The 23807-nt window shown below is 42.7% G+C and overlaps 3 protein-coding genes and 1 pseudogene across 3 annotated transcripts; all 4 read left to right on the forward strand.

Annotated features, from left to right (window-relative positions):
* LOC8084661 (protein CUP-SHAPED COTYLEDON 1) lies at positions 2332–3617 on the forward strand. Its single transcript, XM_002454684.2, has 2 exons — positions 2332–2604; positions 2752–3617. The coding sequence occupies exons 1-2, from the start codon at positions 2332–2334 to the stop codon at positions 3226–3228; spliced, it is 750 nt and encodes a 249-aa protein (XP_002454729.1). The 3' UTR covers positions 3229–3617.
* On the forward strand, positions 7263–9528 carry LOC8084660 (annotated as a pseudogene).
* LOC8056404 lies at positions 8032–9429 on the forward strand. Its single transcript, XM_002454682.2, has 4 exons — positions 8032–8071; positions 8254–8375; positions 9171–9233; positions 9346–9429. Exons 1-4 carry the CDS (start codon positions 8032–8034, stop codon positions 9427–9429), a joined length of 309 nt encoding a protein of 102 aa, XP_002454727.2.
* On the forward strand, positions 19323–21536 carry LOC8054276 (protein G1-like4). The gene is made up of 3 exons (XM_021463993.1): positions 19323–19475; positions 19608–19675; positions 20059–21536. Exon 3 carries the CDS (start codon positions 20073–20075, stop codon positions 20670–20672), a length of 600 nt encoding a protein of 199 aa, XP_021319668.1. The 5' UTR covers positions 19323–19475; positions 19608–19675; positions 20059–20072; the 3' UTR covers positions 20673–21536.

The following is a 23807-nucleotide window of genomic DNA, read 5'->3' on the forward strand; positions in this document are numbered from 1 at the left end:
TCCACGTAGATAGGATCGGATCTGGATCAGCACAGTATAATACAGTACTCATCGGAGCAGCAGGAAACCGTTGGCCTCGAACCTCTCGCCATCCGTCGTCCATGATCGATCCACCGGCCGGCCCCGCCATGACTGACTTCCCGGCGGGGATGGATAACTTGCGAGGCTGTGCCTCCTCGTCAGGCGAGAGGGCGATCCGGGCCGAGGGCAGCAGTTCTCGTGCCACAAGCATGAGGCATGCGCGACATGGCGATGGCGTCCATGGATCGATCAGTGGCGCGCGCGTTGGAATCTTCCACCTCAGCCTGCTGGCAAGCGCGCGTCCGAGCCGAGCGTGACGTGCGCCCGCCGCGAGCCCGCGAGCCCCAGGAGATATAGCTAGCAAGAGGATAGCGACGGGAGCTTATTGCCTGGCATGACACTACAGCACGCAGGCAGGCACAGCAGCGGTTTCTTTTGCTAGCCAGCCCGCCTCTCCTGCAGGCTTCCTCGTCCCTATAAATTAAAAGGATCCGGCCGGAGACCCAGCCACGCTCAAGACACATTATTAGAGTAGCTCTTGGCATAGATTCAGTACTACGTCTCTAGCCTAGCTAAAAAGGCAAATCTCGGCATGCAGGCAGGCTGCAAGAGCGAGATAATTAGTTGATCGATAGATCGAGTCTGCTGCTAGCTTAGCTTGTTCATCTATATATATATAGCTAATTAACGTGTGCTACAAATTAGAGAGAATCATCTATCGGCAGGCAGAGGCAGAGGCAGAGGCAGAGGCAGGGAGGTAGGGAGGAGGGGATGGGGCTGAGGGAGATCGAGTCCACATTGCCGCCGGGGTTCAGGTTCTACCCCAGCGACGAGGAGCTGGTGTGCCACTACCTCTACAAGAAGGTGGCCAACGAGCGCGCCGCGTAGGGGACGCTGGTCGAGGTCGACCTGCACGCGCGCGAGCCATGGGAGCTTCCAGGTGAGCACGCACGCCGCCCGCCCTGATGTTGCCCATCTCGATCTCTTACTCTTTAATTTGTTTCTTATCTCCATCTCCCATGAATGATGTGCCTTTCGTCTCTCCTGCTCATGGTTGTTGTGTGCATGTTCCACGAATCTAAGCTTCAATTCCATGGATAGATGTGCCTCTTGGTTCTTGATCGATGATGAGGTGTTAATTCGTTCGTTGTAATAGCTATTATTCGTGTCTGTCATTATAGTACTAGCTCGGCCGGTTCACCTAGCTATTGACAGCTCTGAGAATATGATGACGTTACCTTAGCCGTTTCCGATCACTGCTAACGCATGATGGAAGGGACGATGTTTGCTTATGGAAAATGGAACCAAGCAAGCGATGTGTGACCTTTGCTGCCGATGATATCCATGCCTGTATAGCTTAGCATGGCCTTTCCTTAAAGGTATCTAGTAGCTAACATTATTGGTGCCCTTGGCAGTAGCAAGAAGCAACAAAGATAAAGGCTGCGTGCATCACATGGTGCAGAGGGCTGGAACATGCATGCATGTTCCAATTCTCTAAAACAAACAGCAAGCAATGAGACGTCTTTCGTGATCGATTTCTGTTTATTACTATACATGTGTGTTCGTTTAGTGTAAAACAAATTCCACGTATATATACTGTTCTTCAGCATTGCTCATGTGTACGTAGGACTCACCCAACATAGATAAGAGGGCACATAATAATGATTTTTTTTAAGAAAAAAGCACTACAAATAAATCACCAACCATGTATATAGGACGGAGTACATAGTTTGATGGAGCCGTGCTTTTTTTTTTCAAATAAACCGATGTTGATTGGACTAGTCACCTGCTCTGCTAGTACGTTGATGCTGTCTGGTGTACGCGGTACGTGTAGTTATGTCGATCCTTGTAAACTAATGTTCCATATGCATCTGCAATAATGATCATTAATCAATACTAGTATATATAATTCCATTTGCATCGAGTGTAATCTCTTTCAAGAATGAATTAATTGATCCCAACGCACAAGACTCGTCACCATCTTGATGGCGCCCTTCAATTCCAGTCCATTTCCTAGCTAACGTCACATGAGTAACAGCCACGATTCTTCCTTTCAGTTCCTTCAAAGTTTCAATTTCATTCCGGTGACCGATCGATCGATCCATCACTTATCTCAGACCTGCTGTGTACATATATAGGCAGCATGTTTTCCAGCTATACAAATAAACTAAACACAAAGCATGCATTATATTATTCGTACACATATTCTTCTTATTATATATACGCTACTAGCTGCCAATTGACACGTTGAATAATTGACAAACAAATTTGCTGTGCATTTGGATGGTGTCTGATCTCGATGGATGATGCATGTCAGACGCGGCGAAGCTGACGGCGAGCGAGTGGTACTTCTTCAGCTTCAGGGACCGCAAGTACGCGACGGGTTCGCGCACGAACCGCGCCACCAAGACGGGGTACTGGAAGGCCACCGGCAAGGACCGCGAGGTGCGCAGCCCGGCCACCCGCGGCGTCGTCGGCATGAGGAAGACGCTCGTCTTCTACCAGGGCCGCGCCCCCAACGGCGTCAAGTCCTGCTGGGTCATGCACGAGTTCCGCCTCGACTCGCCGCACACGCCACCAAAGGTACCGTACCCGTCGACGACGACTATACCACCGTGTCCGTGTCCGTGTGCGCGCGTCAAATCGATCGGCTCTGCCCGGCCGGCCGGCCGGCCGGCCAGCCGCCAAGACACCATCGATCTGTTTGCTGATGTGCATGCGTGCGTGCAGGAGGACTGGGTGCTGTGCAGGGTGTTCCAGAAGCGGAAAGACAGCGAGCAAGACAACGGCGGCGGCTCCTCGTCGCCGACGACCTTTGCCGGCGCATCGCAGTCGCAGGGGGTCCTGCCGGAGCCGGACCAGCCCACCAGCATGATGGACGCGTCGTACGTAGTCGACCAGCCGGGCTCTACCGCCGGAATATTCGCTGCACCGCCGCATCATCATCAGGAGAACCTGATGAGCCTCGGTATTGGTGGCCTGGACGCGTTGCTGATGAACGGAGCGATGTGGCAGTACACCTCGTCGTCGGTTTTCGATCACTTCCCGCAGCAGGAAGTGACCAGCTCGCCGACGATGATGGGGCTAGGCAGCTCCAGGGGAGGAGGAGGAGACGGCGGCTGCAGCAGCAGCTTCTTCTACGACAGCGGCTTCGAGGACATGGCCAACATTGGGGGCATGGGGTTCCCACAGGGATGGACTGGCTGAGAGGACTGATCGAGGAGGCACGTACCAATTGCAATGCGTACGTACGTGCAGGTGCAGCCATGGGAGATGGACTGGGCATTGTGAAGGAAATGATTGAATTGATTCCATTAGTACTAGTACCCTCTAGTATTATTGTACAGTAGGTACTTAGCGTGAGGTTAGATTACTAGAAATTGTTAAGAGTGCACCTCTCCAATCCAAAAGGAAAAAAAAAAACGGAAAGAAAAAGTAGAGTGCATATGTGCATAAGATAGATCGATGGTTTGGTTCACCTGCATGACGACAACTGTATATATGTATATGTATCTCTTTGCTCCTACTATATGTTTGTATATATTTTAAGTACATGATGCATGTGTGCGTGGCACACAAGAACTGTTACTGATCAAGGAGGTGTCATTTTCATTTGCTTCATATGACCATGAGAAACCATATCAAGTATATGTGTGTTTCTGAATATACTAAAGGTTTCTGACTGTTCAGCTGACTTATTTATTCCTACATTTCTTTATTTATGGAGGTAAACGCTGCTTTTATAAAAGCAACATAACAAGCATTACAAACACCGAAAAATAATAAAAAAACGGCTATGGAAATTCCTACAATTCTCACCGGATTGAACTTTACATACGTTGAACTTATTGGTACATGAAACTCACACGCTTGGGTTTCCTGATTTAATTTAGTTCGTGTCAGAAAAACTTTCACAGCAATAATTCCTTAGTTGATTTTTCTTTTCCATGTTTTCTTCTTTTTCCCGTATTTAAATAGATTATATATAAGTTTATCTGGCTTTCTTTGCAAACTACAGTACAGACGCCAACAATCCATTTAATGGTAAAATATATACTTTTGTGAGAGACTTGAAGAAAATAAAATCGGAGCCAATACATCCTGATTCCAGACATGAAAATGCAATTCAAGAAAATAATGCATGCCCGATGCTTATATTTCATGTTTTCGTCATTTCAATAAGAAAAAAAGATTGCCTTTAATGTAATTCAATTGCATATATTCCCTCTATTCTTTAAAAAATCAATTCCTAGAGTTATCCTAAGTCATTTTTTAAGTTTTAATTGAATTCATAAAAATTAATTACACTAGATACACAGGAAACTATATTCTCATAATGTGCTTATTTATTTGGTGTCATAGATTGTCGACGAAATATGGTCGGCAGTCTATCTAGGGGTATGGCCAAGGTAGTAGTTTGGGTGGAGGTGCGCGAGGCAACGAACTAGATGGTGACGCAAGACAAACACTAAAGTTTATACCTACGTCCTGCGTCTGGTTTGTACCATTGTATTGTATGAGATGAGATGAGATCTATATGACCTGTCCTTCAGGGACCCCCGTTCCTCCTTATATATTATGAAGGGACAGAGCTACAAGCAAAATATCCTATTTGGTACAATACTTTTTTGTAACCTTGCGGTGCATGTCGATCAGCGTTGTGCACCGCACGTCTTCCTCTTATAGGTTGGGCCATCTCCAATGATACAGCCCATGTCGAACCATGAGAGTATAGAGGTTATACCCCCACATAAATATTTCTATATCTTCATATAAATCCGGGTGAGACATAAAAAAGTTTGACTTAAAACTCTAGGAACTGGTTTATTTAGGGACAAAAAAGTATATATTTTTGGCCTGAAATGTATGACGTTTAATTTTCTGTTTGTCTAATTGCAAAGCTCCAGATTTCCCTCGCTTATACACTGAGCAGAAGTTTCTCGGCGCATGGAACAGGTTTTACATAATGGTGGCAGCTGGCAGAGTCTAAATATTACTCCGTATATATTACAAAAGCCACGATAAATATTTGAACCATAATTGACACTACTATGCTAGCACAAACGTAGCTATTCTTCTCAAATATTTAGATTAGGAGCAGTAGAGCACTCCACATTTTTGACGTACGTAGCTATGAAGAGACTTTGGTCCTTTATTTTTCTGTGTGTTGCAATTGTCTGTGTACAACTGACACCTTTGTTACATTAGTTACTTGGGCCTTGTTTAGTTTATCCTAAAATTCAAAAAAAAATTTAAGATTCTCCGTCACATCAAAACTTGCGGTATATACACGGAGCATTAAATATAGATAAAAATAACTTAGCAATTTTTTTCCTAAAAAATAAATAGACAAATTTTTTGAGTTTAATTAGTCCATAATTAAATAATAATTGTCAAATGCAAACGAAAGTGCTACAGTACCTAAACCCAAAAAATAAAAATCGGAACTAAACAAAGCCTTAGACGACTTAAGAATTACAAAATTATATGTTCTAGTTGTGTCAGCGATTACAACACATTTATAATCACACTCTATGCCGTTATTAGGCTGTTCTGGCTAACATGACCAATGTAATGTCCCACATCTACGAGGCCAGATCTACTTATACCTGAAAGCTTTTTTAAGACATAGGCTATCCTCACAAACCAATACCAGTATTTTCTACACACTTTATCCTTACTCGTTGCGCACTCGGGAAGAATTTTTTGGTCTAGGGCTTAATAGGATTAATAGGATACTCATACCAACAAAGCTACGATTTTTTTTTTCTGAAAGCCCATATCTAAAAAAACTCTAAAGTTAAACGTTTTTAGGCTAGAGAAATTTATGATTGAGTGACCAATCGAGATGTAAGCAGACCTGGTCTCGTAGAGCTGACATTGTGGTAAGTAGAAATAAAAACTTTTGGCAGGTTGAGATTTTTAGAATTCACAGCCCCTCGAATATATTTTGTTTAAAAAATAATTGAATTTCCAAAAGACAAACGTTGCTATCAAGCGAGAATCAATCTCAATAGCTACGGCCATCGATCCATCTCTGTATCTTCCAGCCATATGCCCATATTGCCAGGCTATCATGCATGGGAATCTTGAATTTTTGGCGTATAGTATGAAGATCATATGTCCTGTTCCATGTCATAACTAGACAATCAATTATACTTATATACACACACATAAAAAAAAGAAAATCCTATACGCCTGGATTGGTAAGGGCACACATTCTCCTAATGCAAATCAGTGGTCTTGTAATCCCATCAATCTCTCCACCCTCACCAAATTGAAAGTACCTGTTGCATTCTTCTGTTTTTCGTCTTGCTTTCTACTTTAGGCACTTGTTTGAACGCTGAACCACACATTCCTGCTGTGTGGCATGAGTGATCTCTACAGACAATCTCTAAGCTACCAATTTTACTTAATCCATCTCAAATATAACACACTTGACTTTTTTCACACCAAATTTGACCACTCGTCTTATTCAAAAAATTGTGCAAAATATTACTTACAGACAATCTCTAGGCCACCAATTTTACTTAATCCATCTCAAATTATAAGATGTTTGACTTTCTTCAAACTAAGTTTGACCACTCGTCTTATTCAAAAATTTATACAAAATATTGCTTTTTGTGTTGTGCCTTGGTTTATTAATCTTTACTAATGATTTAAATTTAATTATGTTTGTATAAATTTTTTAAATAAGATGAATGGTTAAACTTAGGATTATAGTTTAAGATGGAGGGAACCTAGGTGTCATGTTGAGGCATATGGCCACCGTTGAGCTTTTGATCTGCTCAAGAGGGACGTGCGCTGCGGGTGGGGGCAAGGTAGGCGGTGGTTGTCAGTGCATCATCGCCGGAATCGGTAACAGATTTTACGATGAAGCAGCCATGAAGGTTGACGTAGACCAATTTGGATGGGCTGTATGCCTATATGGGCTGAAAATAGTATTGGTGGGCTGTACGTACGTTGGCCTGCCGGATGCCGCCACAGCCCTGTGCTCGTAGGCCAGATACGGTAGGCCTCTTCCTCACCAGAGTGTAATCCACATCATCGTCCTCTTCAATCATCATCATCATCGTCATCATCTCATCATGGTATACACGATGCAGAGCCCACACATGGCGGTCCTTCTAATAGCGCGAAAGATTTGTCAGTTTTTTCATTCAAAAAGCGAAAAGCAAAGGCAAACCATCCATACGAAAGTTTGTTGCGCTTGCGGGACGTGACACCCCTCACACATCGATTCAGTTCACCAGGTCCGTTTCATCCTGGATACTCTGTCGCTGCAGCGGTGCCGGTGCAGCACTGCAGTTGGGTTGCGCAGACGCAGAGCATGAGCAGGAAGGATGGCGACCAATGTGGTGGTGGACCTGCGGGTCCGACACGGTCACCAAGCCCCTCCGACGCCATGCGCGCCGCCATGGCCGCGGCCGAGGTCGACGACGGCGTCCGGGGCGCGGACCCGACCGCGCGGGCGGTTCCAGGAGGCGATGGCGGCGATCATGGGCAAGGAGGCCGCGCTCTTCGTCCCGTCGGGGACCATGGGCAACCTCGTCTCCGTCTCCGTCCTCGCGCGCGCACTGCCACGTCGGGGGCAGCGAGGTCGATCATCCTTGGCGACGATTCGCACATCCACCTCTACGAGAACAGCGGGCGTCTCCACCGTCGGCGGCGTGCACCCCAAGACCGTCAGGAACAACGCCCATGGCACCATGGACATCGACGGGATCGTCGTCGCTGCAATCAGGTCTCGCGGCGGGGGACTGTATTCAGATATCAATTTTAGAGGATTGAGATCTGAAATAAACCAGTAAGATAAGATGTGTACTTTGCCTCCACACTTAGAAAAGTTTTGGACATCTGTGCATGCGTCCTAGCTCTTATCCACTATATATATTCATTGTACTAGGCACTTGGATTTCCTGTGGACAGACTTGTGAAAGCCGCAGATTCAGTTTCGGTATGTTCGAATTTTCAGAGCACTATGCTCAGCTACACCCTACTTACATGTGAATGGACTACAGATACATGTATGTTGGTGCATCTACTTCAGGTATGCCTGTCTAAAGGTTTAGGCGCCCCGTTGGATCAGTTATTGTTGGTTCAAAGGCCTTCATTGACAAGGTCTGATCAATTGCGTTTCTAAGTTTAAATCGCAGCGTTGTACTATTGTAAAAAAAAAAGAGTACTGCGAAGATCTGCAAGTTACAATGGAAATATGAACAATACCTTCAGGCCAAAATTCTCCGAAAGACGCTGGTGGTGGAATGAGGCAGGTTGAAGTTCTCTGTGCTGCTGCTCATGTTGCCATTCGCGACACTCTGCGGATGACCACAGAAAGGCTAGAGCTTTGGCAGGTTTATTTTTCTTTTTCTAAAAAAACTTAGTCATAATTTTTTTGAGGGAAAAACTTAGTCAGAATTGGCTGGCTGTACGCTGTTTAATAGGAAAGGGGTTTATCTTTTTCTGGGAATATTTGTTCCTAACTTAAAACAACAGGGTAAAAAAACACTGTGCCATTGCATTTTCTCGAAAGCAAATCGAGACCGTCATTGACTATAAGTCCTGAACTTGTCACTCTTGTTCATTTGCCTGGAGGGACTGAATAAAATTGAACAGTTCACAGTGGATTCAGCTTCAGTCGAGACCAATATGGTTAGCCTCCTACATTATTTGTCATTATCCACTACCACTACATATGTAACTGTAGAGGTTCAATTGTAACATACATATGCTTTGTAAGGTATTCTTGGATAATGTGGATTCACGCATCTGACAAGCTGTGCCAAGTCCTGGGAACGCTCAATGTGCTTGCAAATCCAAGGAGTCCAAAAAGGTGAATTTCCTTTGCTGTTCAGTAAGTACTTCTTAAATAAGATTTAGCATGATTTAGCATGTTGAAAAAGGTGAAGTTGCAATCAGTAGTTTAGGATTTAGCATGTACATTGTTTTTAAATATGATTTAGCATTTTCAATATCTTTGTTGATGCTAGCGTATTACCATTCTTCTGGACTTTCTGGAGTATTACCATTACTAACTTAATTGAGACTACAAAAATTAGCAATATCAGCATTCAGCAGTCCTTTGAAATCCAGACAATACCATCCATTCACCATTCTAACTATTCATATGACCTCCTTTATTTATGCAGTGCCATGTCCTTCATTACCAAATTTCAGATACCGATGTTCAATATGCACTGGCGTGTTTTAAGGTAGATATGCAAAAAAGCTCACGAGGTTTCTACTTTCTACTTTTTACTATTATTACTGTTCTGGTTCGTGTGTAGCAGTGTGAATCTCAATGATACGATATTATATTTTCAGAAAGCTGTTGAAGAGCTACTGATGGGCAGTACTGAATTCGAGCATTTGGCAGATACTACTACCAAGAACTCGTACGGGCACTAGGACACCCTGATGCATCAGCTCGGTGGCCTTGTCTGTAATCAACTCGAAGATATTGTAGCCACACCAAAACTTTGCTGAATAAGTGTTGCTTTTCACTCATTTCTCGATTGTGTTCAATCCTGTGCTTTCTGTCTGCGTAGAATTGCCTGATATATACTTTTCACTTCCAGGTAAGACCGATGTGGTGTAATGAAAATGAATAAGTCTTTTCCTAAAATAAAAGGCTAAATATGGCAACAGAAGGGGAAGATTTAGAATAGAGCCAGTATGCAGAGAGGGAAGACAATGAAAAGCAAAGGTAAAACCGAAACATTTCATTGCAAATGCTGAAATATGACCCAGAGGATACTCGTAGAACAGTGCGGGATTTATAAGATGATATCTATCGAGCGCTTCTTCTTTTTTCGAAAAGATCTGGAACATTGACCGGCTTCAAGTAATAATGAGAAGAGAGTTACATGCTGGCGCATGGGAAACAAAGCTTTATCTGTCTTTTATTTTCGAAAGATCCGAAAGATCGGTTTTCGTTAATAAGCAAGAGATTTAAAAACATTTACACATGGCGTAAGATGCGCCAGTCACTACTCCTTTTGCTCAGAGCTCAGTCTATGAGCCCCAATCCACCCCTAGAAAAATGATTAAGAGATTACATATTAGGGAGCACTACAACCTCCCTATTTATAGCTTGTTGCCCATGGGCGTCAAGATTGATCGATGTAAAAAGCAACCACTGTAAACCTTTGTTTCCTGCGTAAGCCTAGGTCGTCGCTTCATCCTGTATAGCGCTTAGAATTTGTGGCACGGACCTGCACGTCTTTCTGAAAAATTATGTTGTTCTGCTCACGCCAAATTTCCGAGATAACTAACATTATCAGTGACTTTAGCGCCTCCTTTGTTGACAGTGGCACTCCATCAACCAAACCAAGCTTAGGATCCAATCCTGCATATTCGCATTCTGATTCCACATGTTCGGGGCCAAATTTGGGGCGACGATCCAATCTGCCACTCTTTTCCATATGCTTGTCGCAATGCTGTATTTGAAGAGGAGATGAGTTGCGGTTTCCAGGTTTCTGATGCACAACTGACAGAAATATTCAAGGCAAGAAAGCCTAGAAACGAGCTTAATGGGCTGAACTCTTTAGTATTGCTCTCCGCATGAAACATCGATGTTTTTGATATGCCTGGATAATAACATATGGAGCGAGGTACGAGGATGGATCCGAGTTTTGGGATTCATGCTTGACAAGCTTTAATAACCTGCCCCTCAGTTTAAGACTTTTAAGTATGGTTTTTATTTTACATCGTTTAGATTTAGGGCTTAGGAAAGGCTTAGGCCTTGTTTAGTTCACCCAAAAACCAAAAACTTTTTAAGATTCTTCGTCACATCGAATCTTGCGTTATATGTATGGAACATTAAATATAGACGAAAACAAAAACTAATTGCACAGTTTACCTGTAAATCGCGAGACGAATCTTTTAAGCCTAGTTACTTCATGATTAGATAATGTTTGTCAAATAAAAACGAAAATACTACCATGTTAAAATCCAAAAACTTTTCGGATCTAAACAAGGCCTTATTCATTCAGGAAATGCTACTAGCAGTAGCAGGTATGAGTAGTTCTATCTTACCTGACCAAGCTAGGTCTTGTTTAGTTTCAATTTTTTTTTGCTAGGTCTTGTTTAGTTTCAACTTTTTTTTTACAAAATAGACACTGTAGCAACTTTGTCTATATTTAACAAATATTGTCTAATCATGGACTAATTAGGCTTAAAAAATTCGTCTTATAAATTACAGGCAAACTGTACACTTAGTTGTTTTTTTATTTTTAGTTAGTACTCAATCAATACATATGCCGCAAGATTCGATGTGATGAAGAATTAAAAAATTTTGCAAAATTTTTTTAGTTATTTTTTATCTATATTTAGAACTTCATTCATATGTCGTAAAATTTGATATGACGGAAAATATGAAAAATTTAAAAATTCTTTTAGGAACTAAATGTCGTCTCTGCCGATCAGCCGATGGCTCCAGTAGTCCAGACGTCTAGTACAACTACCACATGGTGTGTCGTTTGTGAAGATGCTCTTCGTTCCTGTAGTTCCTTCAGTTGTTCACGCACTCCTCTCTGCTGCCCATGGCACCAGGACAATTCTGTAGTCTAGCTGCACGCACCGCTGTGCGGCTGTGCCCTAGCACTATATAGAACAGGAGCGTGCTACGCTACGCACCCAGAGCAATGTCAGCGTCATAGGTGTGCTGGCTGGCTGCAGTGTAGTACACGTACAGTACAGACGCTGCTATCTGGAGAGCTGCCCAATAAGCAGTAGCGTGGCATTGTTGGATGCTGCTGGTGCTGGGTTATTAGGCCACGCTCACGGTCACGGAAACACCCCTTGACCAGGCGTTCCAGGCGACGAGCGGGGGATCCAGCCTGCAGACGATCCACGCAGAGGCGACCGATGCAAACGGCCGCGGGGGGCCGCATGCGCGCACGGACGACGGCACGGGCAGGTCGGCACTCGGCTGGATCCATGCACCGCCGGAGCCCACCACCACACAGGGGGTGACGGGATGGGGGGGGGGGGGGGGGGCACGGCGGGCGACGAGACGGCGCGTGCGTACAAGTCTCGTGACGAGACGAAGAAGATCACGAGGTGGCGCCGACGATCTCGCTGCCGAGGGCGCGGGGCGCACCCCGTACCGCGCGGCGGCCCCGCCGCGGAAACAGTCGTCTCATGGGCCAGATGTGCTTGTTCATTCGGCCGTTTTTGTTGTAAGTTAGGCCCGGGACGGCTCTGGCCTTCGATCTAGCTAGGCCCGCGCGCGGTTAGAAACCCAGGGTAAAACTGCTGGGCCTGCAGATGCATGCATGCATTTGCATATGGACGGCAGACCTATCTCAACTCAAAGGTGCTTCTTGTGAGGAAACTATATCCCTATCAATCAAAGAAACAATTCGGCAGATCAAATGATGATAGGTTAGGAAGTCACGCACTGGAGGTATGACAGTATGCATGTGTACGGCAAATGGCGAGACACGAACGTTCTGTGTCGGCAGAAAGCTGCTGCATGCCAATATTTGTGGTAAATTTGATCATAGCCTGCAGCTCCAAACCACTATTTTCTACTGGTCTCCGATCCGGACTAGTAGTAGCTAGCACTCCGGAGAAACTCAGCTGGTGTTTTCTGTAGAATCATGTGATCATGTCTCGATCGGCAGGTCGTGCTGCCCAGACAGCACTGAAAGTCAAGGCGCCGTCAAGACTGAGATGTCGTCCGATCTGTCTACGCGATTGATGAGAATGAGAACTTGATCCAGAAGATCCATGACTAGAGTCAATGTCCGTATGTAGGACTATATGTACATGGAGAGACTGGGCTTTTATGACAGAGAAAGGGTTGTCTCCAAAAAGCACCAGAACAGGATGGCCATGCATATGCATATATATCAGCCCTCACCGAGGGATCACCACCGAGGCACCGATCGAGTGATCAACTGCCTGATTGGTCATCTTTCGAAACGTCTAGGAGCACACCTAGAAAGACTTCCACGCTAGACCTCGCTGGGACCTCCCACATCATCATGCTCTCAAATTTCTGTAGTATGACTGCGGCTTTTCGCTTCTGGACTCGGGGAGGCTGGACACTGTGTAGGGCGCCTGGGAAGACGTGTGTGCGTCATAATCCTACTAGATCTCTAGCAAGCACCAATGTAGCCGGATGCATGGCGCCATGGCCTTGTTTTCTTTAAAACAAACAAAGTGGCAAACAAGCACAAAAAAACCAGTTCAAGAAACGAAAAAGGAAACTGGCCTTGTTTACTTCCACCCAAAAATTCAAAATTTTTCAAGATTCCCCGTCACATCGAATCTTTAGACGCATGCATGGAGTATTAAATATAGACAAAAATAAAAATTAATTGCACAGTTTGGTCAAAATTGGCGAGACGAATCTTTTGAGCATAGTTAGTCTATAGTTAGACAATAATTACCACAAACAAACGAAATTGCTACAGTGTCGCGAAATTTTTTTTCTTCAAAAACTAAACAAGGCCTAAAGAAAACCTGAATTACACAAAGGCTCTCTAGCCAAGAAGAAATCAGAGGCAGATAATGCTCTGTTGCTCTATGAATAACCAGAGCAAACACCACCATCATGAAGATGCATTTGCACTAGAATAATATTTGCCTGCTCGGTAAAATAACATTGGAGGTAGTTTCTGCATCTTTACGAGTCCGTTCGCTTGTCTTATAAGTCGTACTTTTTCTGCCAGCCAATAATATTTTTCTCTCACAATAAATCAACGAACAGTATTTTCAGCCATGACTTTTTACACATGCGGTTTCGGAAAACGTCAGTGTCCAAGGCCAAAATGGTGTCGTTACATTAGCGTAAACTTGAGAAACGTTAGCGTAAATCCATTTATAATGACAGTTGGCACAACCGCCTTCAAAGAAATGAAGATCAAACACCCCCCCCCCCTCCCCCTTATACTTTGCAATTTCTAGACTTCCAAGGACACCAACAATCATAGGTGGCTTGATCTATACAATTCTAGTCCGAGGGAGAAGAAGGGTATTTATAGAGTTTATTGTACATAACACGGATTAAGATAAATGGTTTTACTCGTTCACTGATAGTATCATTAAGAATTGCCTGTGTAAATCATATATATGTACACTTGCATCTCTACCATAATTCTAAGAAACAGATCATCATATTGACAAGGTAGAGCACCAGGCGATCATAAGATTAATGGAGGTGTAAGGAAAATGGTTGTTATGTGCCATTTGGTTTGGCTGATGAACATGACTATTTAGACTAACATTATTTGCTAGTGTCTTTTAGATATAGTTTAAAGGGTGCAAAAGTGGACGTGGACTTAGGCAACGGTGTAATCCTGATGATCAACACCTCAAACAAGTCATTAGAAGTAGTGCTCAAGATCTACAAGTACATGCAGACGCAAATACCACGAAGAAACAAAGTCAAAAAAGGTTCTTTGGGGCGTCGGACCCTAAGGGCACCAGACTAAAGGGCAAAGCAAAGCGTGGTCAAGGCCCAAAGCATCAACAGGAGCGTCGGACCGAGTGGGCAAACTAGCATCGGATCATGCGACAATAGTGTTCATGGTAGTAGCAGCACATCAGACCAAGAAGAGAAAAGAGCGTCGGACTAATTGCACTTAGTCCAAGGGCATGCAAAAAGGTTGCGGGAGCAAGGTATCAGACTATCCTACGACCCCCCCCCCCCCTTCGCACGGTCTGATAGCTGTGCAGAAACTACGTGTTAGTTCCAACGGCTCTATTTTGAGTATCGCAGAAACTATGTGTAGGTTCCAACGACTCTATTTGGAGTTGGGGGCTATATGTGTATATCTCCATGGCTGGCCAAAGGAGATGCTTTAGAGCTTAAGGAAAACTTGTGCAAGTTGAGGCTCATATCTAATTGGTGTAGCCACTAAAGTGCTTAGTCATATATTCGATGATTAGCATTGGTGCTTTGCGAAGTGTAGGTTAGTTAAAACACCCGTGTTAGCGCTAGCTTGCTCTAAGTTTATGCCTCTTGAAATTAGACAACCTACAATAGGTTTAAAGCCTCTCGGACCCGCTACTTAACTAAGGGAGTTTATATATGAGTGATATATTGCATTGATCTGAAAAATTAGATCAGTGTGATCAAAATTCACTGATACCTAAAAGTATGTCTATTATTGATTTTAAATTATAATATGATGTTTACATGGATTACTGTTTTAGTTTTATGTAAGTAATGTATATATAGACTGCAACTGCAAACATTACTATACAATTTAGGGGACCACAATGCATGTAATATGAGTAGTGTGAATGCACCACAGTGTCATACATCAATTCAAGATTATTTTAACCGTGAACCTGTGCTCTAACGTTCGTACTATGTTGAGTACTGGTTTCATTTGAAATAGTTCGAACGTGGAACCCAAGAAGATCCCGGCCGGGATCAACTCTCGTCAATTTCTTCGAAAACAATGGAACTAAGTTCCACATGGGCTGGTCCTAGCTAGAAGCATGGCACCAATAATGAAGCTTGCACTTGCTCTCAAGTTGCCAACCTTTTTCCCAATGGGGAACTGTTTCTTTGATTGCGTTGCTATTGGCATAGCACTTAACCTGCCAGGCCCTAGCAAGATTCCTGCCTAGCTAGTGTGTTTTAGTAGTGCCATCGTGGGGGTCACTTCAAGAAGCTATGCAACTAAGGAGTGCAACTTATATATAAAATAAATATATAGGTGTACTGGGCTAACCGGTGCATACATTCGAGATATATACTGTTGATCAACGTGCGAGCTAATGATACTAGTGTATGTCCCTAAAAAATGCTTCTTTCCTTGTATGGTCTTTTTTTTTGAACTTCCTTCTATGGCCTTCAAACGAATTTTCATTCTATCTATGGTCTTCCGTCCGTTTTTAGCACTTAACAGTGTTAAGTGAAGGGTAAAAAGACCATAATGCCCATGGCATGAAATTTTTTTCACAAAGTTTGGTTTGTTTCTTGTATAAATAAAATTTTTGAGCACATACTGTATTATATATTTATTGTGATCCAAATGTACTGTTATAATGTCTAAATTGTCAATTTATTTGTTTACTATTACTCAAAATATACAAGAAACAAACCAAACTTTGCGAAAAAAAATTTGACGCCAAGGGCATTATGGTCTTTTTACCCTCCATTTAACACCGTTAAGTGCTAAAAACGGACGGAAAACCATAGAAAATAGATTGGAGACATCAAATATATATTACTATACAAATATAACTAATCAAGAACTTAATGATACTTAATTATTATAAATGTTATTATGTTATTATATAAATTGTTCAAATTTAGGATGTTTTGACTCTTCAAAAATTCTTGAAATGATTTATAACTTGGGATGGAGGGAGTAATGATTAGGGTGTTGCCTAGGTAGGATTTGAGAATTGGGAGGGAGAATTTATAGGCGTAACCGTGAAGGTAAATTGTTAGGTTGGCTAATCGTGAATGAGGCCTTGTTTAGTTTGCAAAATTTTTGGTTTTTGGCTATTTAGTATTTTCGTTTTTATTTGACAAACATTGTACAATCACGGAGTAACTAGACTCAAAAGATTCATCTCACAAATTATAGGTCAACCGTGCAATTAGTTTTTATTTTCGTCTATATTTAATGCTCCATGCATGCGACCAAAGATTCGCTGTGACGATGAATCTTGAAAATTTTTGCGAACTAAACAAGCCCTGAATCATCATGCCGTGTTCGTGCCATTCCTACAGGCATAAGATCAGCACATATCGAGGAACCGTGATGATACAACAACCACAGCCAGGCTTTTGACCATATACCTCGTGCCGCACATTTAGCCTGGACCTCTTGTCAATGCTCGCTCGCCCATATTTGAGAAAAAGAGGCAACTGTAACAAGTGCTTAAGAAAAGTTTCTCCCGAGGCTGCCGGGACTTTCGAAATTCACAAGGCCGACTGATTATTACCTTCGTAGAAAAGAGGCCATGGCCAATGCCTATGGCTTTTGGCCACATGGTTAGTACCGTTAGAGTACTGTACAGAATACTAACACATCAGTCAAGCGATCAAATCATCCTGTAGAGCAAATTCGACCTTTTTCATCATCTCATATTGTGTTTGCTTAGTAGCCAATGTCGTTATCATGCATGGAGTTCCTTGTAGTCCATATTTATTCGATTTTTATTATGCCATATTGCATGCGGCTGATTATTTCTGTTGTACCTAGTTTGTGCCGGTGCATTGTTGAATAAGTAGGTAACGAGTAACATAATAAATTTCACAACATAAATCATGACAAGAAAAAAAATACTTGAATACACATCTTTAACAAAAAAGTTTAACCAACAACATCAACAACAAGAACAACAATATATACTATGACACAACCAGGCATATATACTGAAATAATAGTTGGATCACAGCGTAGCTACTAGTGGAAAATCCTCAACTAGTGATGGAGGGGCGATGATGTTGTTGAAGACGGATCAAAGCAGCGGGTGGTGAAGATGACGAGCAACTGTTAAAGTTAGGATGGAGAAATCCATTAGATTTTAACATACCATTGCAAGTGTCTCGCGCCCTTTATCCTGAAGAGGCGACGCGAGCGCGCGTGTGAGTATCCCTTTCTCTCTTCACGACTTAAAAAAGTGGAGAGAACTTCCATATTTAAGTATGACAACATCTACTTCAACTAGTAAGGTGGGACTAAAGCTCTTCCCACTTCTGCACATGCACATATGAATGGACCTTTGCTATTTATTAGAAATTATTGGGATTTGTTGCTAAGCCTATGCACATGAACACATATATTCCATAATAATAATAATCCCCCACTAGATCTCAAATGCCCATTAGATATTTGCTTGTCCCTGCTAATGTTTAACATACTAGTGGTTTAGTGTAGAATGTTAAGTTGAACTTTTACCTAGAGCTTCAAGCTACGTCCATCCATAACTTGAACAATGGACTATGCCTTGAGTTGTAATTTTTGCGCGAACAAGTTTCACTTGAAGTCAAACTAATACCTAGCTTAATTAGGTTGATTGCAGTCCGACAACAAAATGGTGCCCCGAGAAGCAATATATAAGGCCAGTCTCAATGCATGTTTTATGAGAGTGTCATGCACATTAAATATGGTGCCACATAAGCAAAATTGCTGACTTGGCAGGGTCATTAAATGAAGGAGTTTCATGAGATGAGAGAGGAGTTTCATCCCCATGAAACTCTTGTGGCTCGGTTACCTAGTTTATAGTCTTGGTAACTGTGTCATGAAACTATGCATTGAGACTGACCTAATAACACCTATCTAACCTTCAGTGTGGCTCTCCATCTTCATAAACATTCTTCTAGTACATCTCGTGTGCATCATCGTATCTATGCATAATGAAATGTGTTTGTGTGGGACTCTCTCCTGCAAAAGAGTCCATATATGTGGATATAATAAGTGGCAAAAATATTTTGATGTGGTATCTTTCCATATTAAATTGGTTGGCATGGGAGGCGTCAAGACACCGCTTTTATAACCAGGAGCAATGGTGGTTAATTAGTGGGAAGAATGGTGGAGAATCAATGTTGTGATAGCTGATCCAAGAGCCGAAAGGAACTAATATTGACGGGATGAAAACCGGCAATGAAATACAAAATATCACTGTCGGATCGTCGCGTGACCCGACAGGGATTGTCGGGTGGTGATTATAGTCGATAGTGATAATAGGCACCATTACTGTCAGGTCATTAGCTTTCAACCAATTTTCTGGATCGTCGTCTTACCACATGACTGCTAGCTCAAATACACCTAGCTAGTAGTAGTGATGCTCCGACAGTGATTATGTGTTCTGGCATAGTGTCCTATGACTATATTGTCACTCTTGAACAACCAAAAAATCACAGAAGTTGGCCTAGAAGGCAATATTGGCAACACTTGGTAAAACCACCCTTATAGTACCTTGAACTTTATAAGTTCGGGTTTTTTCAAATTGCGGCATTAAACTTACACCGCCCTATATATGCAATGCGGACAAAGTTGCCACTAATTAGATTAGATCACCATGCATATTACACCTGTACGTGGAAAGATATCAGTAGGGCCGCTAATCACCCGTTCACCACATCAACTCTGGTGCACTGAAACGACAACTCCTTGCCGTACACACCTATCACACTTGAAAATACTACTTTTTGTCACGTCACCTTTCACCCCCCTCGCCCAGTGTCCTTTTTCCCCCCACTCCTATCAGCCGCTGATGAGTATACACTGCTCACCACTGTTGATTCCATGTCTCAGTCACTTCACATCTCTCCTTTTTAGGCCAAACACCACCCCCACCAGCCCCTGCGCTCCCCCCCTAAAAATAGAAGCAGCAGCATGCAATTCCCCACACCCTCAAACAGATCATGAAGCTGGTGCTCTCCCTGCAGATCCCCAATCACCAGATGATGGGCTTATGAGTGAGCCAGCAGCAGCAACTGTTACCAACATCATCACCACCACTGCGAAAGAGTAAGAAGCAACAGCTGAGATCAACCAGCAGCTATACTCCCAACTATTCCAATGCTGCTTAATTCTTAACCCTATCTTATGTGATCATTTGCTTCTCTGATTATGCTCCATGCTGCTGGATCTGATGCACAGGCTAAAGAAGCCAGGCTCCAAACTCCCACAAATCTGAGAACCAAGCTCAGCTGCCAACTTCACCCAAGGTAACTTGTTCCTTTCTTTGATCTTTTTCGAAGAAGATTTTCACATAGACACAGGGACATGTATCTGCTCTGGTCATCCCAGACTTCTGAGCACCAACTCCCAAACAAACAGGATCCCTCCAATCCCAACTTGTGCTAAAATATTGCTCAGAAGTCAGAAATCATCATTGAACTCATCATCCGATCCTTACCAGAATATGGAGTGTTCCTTTACCAATATAGTATATAGTATTATGGATATGCAAATTAAATATTCATTTCTTCATGGAGTAAAGAACATACTACAGAGGAGAGGGAGGCCTATAAATTAAAGAGGAAATTGTTTCAGCTCACAGCCTCACAGCTACACTGCTTTCTCTCTATTTGTTTTTTTCTTCTTATAGCTAGCCGATCCACCATGGACATGTCGCCGAACCCCGACAGCCCCTCGTCAGGAGGGGGCAACGGCATCGGGCCGAGCAGCGGTGGCGCGTCGCCGTCCGTTGGCTCCATGACGGCGCCGCAGTCGCCGAGCCGGTACGAGGCGCAGAAGCGGCGCGACTGGAACACGTTCGGGCAGTACCTGCGGAACCACCGGCCGCCACTGAGCCTGGCGCAGTGCAGCGGGGCTCACGTCCTCGAGTTCCTCCGCTACCTGGACCAGTTCGGCAAGACTAAGGTGCACGGCCCGGCGTGCCCCTTCTTCGGCCACCCGAACCCGCCGGCGCCGTGCCCCTGCCCGCTCCGCCAGGCCTGGGGCAGCCTCGACGCCCTCGTGGGCCGCCTCCGCGCCGCCTTCGAGGAGAACGGAGGCCGCCCGGAGTCCAACCCCTTCGCCGCGCGCGCCGTGCGCCTCTACCTCCGCGAGGTCCGCGAGCACCAGGCCCGCGCCCGGGGCGTCAGCTACGAGAAGAAGAAGCGCAAGAAGCCGCAGCAGCTGCCGGGCGACAGCAGCGGCGGCCTTCACGGCCACACGCACCAGCCGCCGCCACCACCGCCCGCCGGCGCCGCCTGCTGAGCTGATCGATCGTCGATGGCTCGTACGTACGTACGCTCTCCCATTTGGCCGGTATGATGCCAGATTGAGCTTGAGCTTATATATTTTATGTATCATTTCGCGCGCGTATGCATGCATATGCATGGCAGTAGCTTAGCGCCATGCTGCTGATCATGATCCGTGTACTCTACCGTGAGAAGCACCACTAGTGTGTGTGTGCTGCACTACGTACTGCTAGCTGCTGCATGCGTGTACTGCATTGCTTGTGTGTGTTTAGCTTTGGTGTTGTCGTCGAATCTATTTGCTTGTAGGAGTGAGCAAGTGTTTGCTGTACTTTCAACTGAGGAGTATGTCGATCGATGTCCGTCCTTTGAGGTCTAGCTAGGGACAGGGAGATACATATATGGTGATCTCTCTTGCTGTTTCTGTTTGTGGAAAACTCAAAAGCCTGTGTGTGTGTCCATCTCTACGCATGCATGTGTCAATTCGATTCTGGCAAGAGCATCTGCATCTCTTGTGTTTTCTTGTTTTGCTTCCTGTTTCGTTTCCTTTTTATGGTACAGATGCACTGATATATATGCAGTGCTATTGGTGGGAGAGATGGATGCCAATGGTGCATGTCCAGCTGTGCCTGCACGGCGATAGGGGCGATCGAGAGCGCCGTTGCACAGTGCGCACGCACCAAATAATAGGGGGGGATCGGACACAAGCATGTACTCGTACTATTCACTATTGACATCAGTCTTGGATGTGCATTCTTGCGAGTACAGGATGCATGTGTCAATTTCTGTCCTTTGTTTTACGATCGATCTTTTCGCATGGCTTTCTGAATAGTCTCGTCCCATCGTGGGGCTATAGCTCTGCTATGTTCTTGTGGCACATGAAGCGGGAAAACACAGTCATACTTCCTTGATGATCTAGTATATGCTTTGCTTGTTTGCTATGGACCAGTTGAGATCATTTGCTGTGCACCTACAGTTATATATATTGCATATAACACTATTTTACGACAGAGAGTTCTGATATATTTTCACCTTCGCATTAGAAACCAAATAAAAATGAACAAAATTTATCATCAATATAATACAGTAGGTTTGACTTTTAAACATTGTTATACGAAGGAAAGAGTTGTTCTAGTCCATTTTTTCCTTACAGAATTTAAATGTTTTTTTAACTCGTATCCGGTGGACGGTATATACATGTGTGTGTGGAAGTTCTTCTAGCTGCAAGCTTAGTATTTACATAACTAATTTTATTTTTTCTTCCATTTTAATTTGACATGTACCCTCATGATTTAAAAAATACTATTGAAGTCATACAAAACAGCATATATACGCATAAACAAACCAACTATACCTATACGTTACATTTTATCATATGGGAACATTTCATGTTTCTCGGGTGGTCCAGTTATTTAGATTTTACAGAAGACACAGGAAGACAATAATAATGAAGAAATAATCTTCGTATCCAGTTATATAGGCAGGGTTGCTATGCTGCCTGTCATTTATATTTATTATAATTTTCACTTAGCTAGAATTGTTTCTGATTTGGAAGTTTCTTTCAAGATTTGATCACATTGATTGATTAATCCATAGGTTCTTTTTAGCACTTATCAAAATAAGAGAAGTGATATAGGAGTAGATAGGAAGCATTGAAATGTGTACAGTATTGTGCTCCCATTGTCAAACTAATTTTTTAAATATGCATGAGACGTCTTACCATGACTGAATACATGTCACAAAACTTTTAACCTTTTCTCATGGATAACATCATGAACATTTTGATTTTATCATGAAACATATTTTATTTACATCTATCATGGCTTTAACTTATTATTTATAACATATCATGTTGGGATCAATGGTTAAATTTAGTTATGTTGGAGACCCTATCATGTTGGTATCGTCAAGCAACATTTGGGCTTTTATTAATTGAAGGGATTCTTATACAATTTGGTTTAAATTCAAAAAAAAGGTGATTTCTTGGATTTATCACAAGCAAATTTGTCAAACTATGAATAAGATAGTTGGTTTTGATAGCACTGGAACGAATATTAGAGTACTTATCATTAGGCAACACTTATGTTGATATATATACTCATCTTGATTTGTTTTATTTATTTTTTTTAAACTTGCATCTAGGACCTGGAACTATTAAAATGCAGTTCCATGTCTCTGAACTCATTAAGTACTTCACTGGTTAAGGTCCAAACTCAGCATTGCATATATATACCGAAGGACATTTTGTATATAACACTCTGCATAATACAATTAAATATATAGATGCCTTTTACTCTGTCCATCCTAAAATAATTATCGTTATAGCTTCCCGAGAAATAACTTTGATTAAATATATATTAAAAAATATTAATACTTATGGTACATAATTAGTATCATTAGAAAGATCTTTGAATTTAGTTTTTTTGACAAATTTATTTGGAGATACAAATGTTGCACGTATTTTCTATAAATCTATAATCAAACTTGTGACATGGAAACCCAAAATGACAATTATTTTGGGATAGAGGAAGTATATCTTAAATTGCTTAATTCAGTCAACAGGAAAAAAACAGAGATGTGATGCACATCTTGGTGCTGGTGCATAATTATTAGAAGTCTGTATTATTTAGTAACTGGTAAATATTTTCAGCTACATATGCATGTTTGAAACATATTCAAGATTTCTAATTTCATTAGTTACGTTATTGCAGTTTTATAAACTGAAACTTGGGAAAATTACACAAATACTTGTTTTCATCTCAACTATTTTAGGTTAATTCAAAGTGTGTAATATGTTGTTAGTGTGTCTTATGTATAGATTTATGTTTCCCACACGTAATAGCAAGCAAATCTACAATCATGCATAAAAACTGTTAATTAGCAGATGCAATTGCATGTGAGATCCACATAGACTCACAAGGTATAAAGTATAAACATAATCAGGGAATTAATAGACACAGCATAACATGCATTTTGTTAATTAAGGTACAATAGGAGGGGGCCGGAAGAGAAGGAATGAAGATTGATCATGAATGGTGATAAAAAGGGCACTAATGAGTAGTCACACAGTGACACGCTGAGAACTTACCCAAAAAAAAAACTACTGTAAAACACCTAATCCATACTGGCAACAGTGAAACCAATGAGTGCTGAA

Source organism: Sorghum bicolor, chromosome 6, assembly GCF_000003195.3.
Source record: "Sorghum bicolor cultivar BTx623 chromosome 6, Sorghum_bicolor_NCBIv3, whole genome shotgun sequence".
Taxonomy (NCBI): Eukaryota; Viridiplantae; Streptophyta; class Magnoliopsida; order Poales; family Poaceae; genus Sorghum; species Sorghum bicolor.

Excerpts from the sequence above, each read along its gene's own strand:
- LOC8084661 (XM_002454684.2), top strand. The coding sequence starts at position 2,332 with ATGTCAGACGCGGCGAAGCTGACGGCGAGCGAGTGGTACTTCTTCAGC. Across the intron at positions 2,605-2,751 it reads CGCCGCACACGCCACCAAAG|GAGGACTGGGTGCTGTGCAG; the intron begins GTACCGTACCCG and ends GCGTGCGTGCAG.
- LOC8056404 (XM_002454682.2), top strand. The coding sequence starts at position 8,032 with ATGGACTACAGATACATGTATGTTGGTGCATCTACTTCAG. Across the intron at positions 8,072-8,253 it reads TGTTGGTGCATCTACTTCAG|GCCAAAATTCTCCGAAAGAC; the intron begins GTATGCCTGTCT and ends CAATACCTTCAG. Across the intron at positions 8,376-9,170 it reads AAAGGCTAGAGCTTTGGCAG|TGCCATGTCCTTCATTACCA; the intron begins GTTTATTTTTCT and ends TTATTTATGCAG.
- LOC8054276 (XM_021463993.1), top strand. The coding sequence starts at position 20,073 with ATGGACATGTCGCCGAACCCCGACAGCCCCTCGTCAGGAGGGGGCAAC.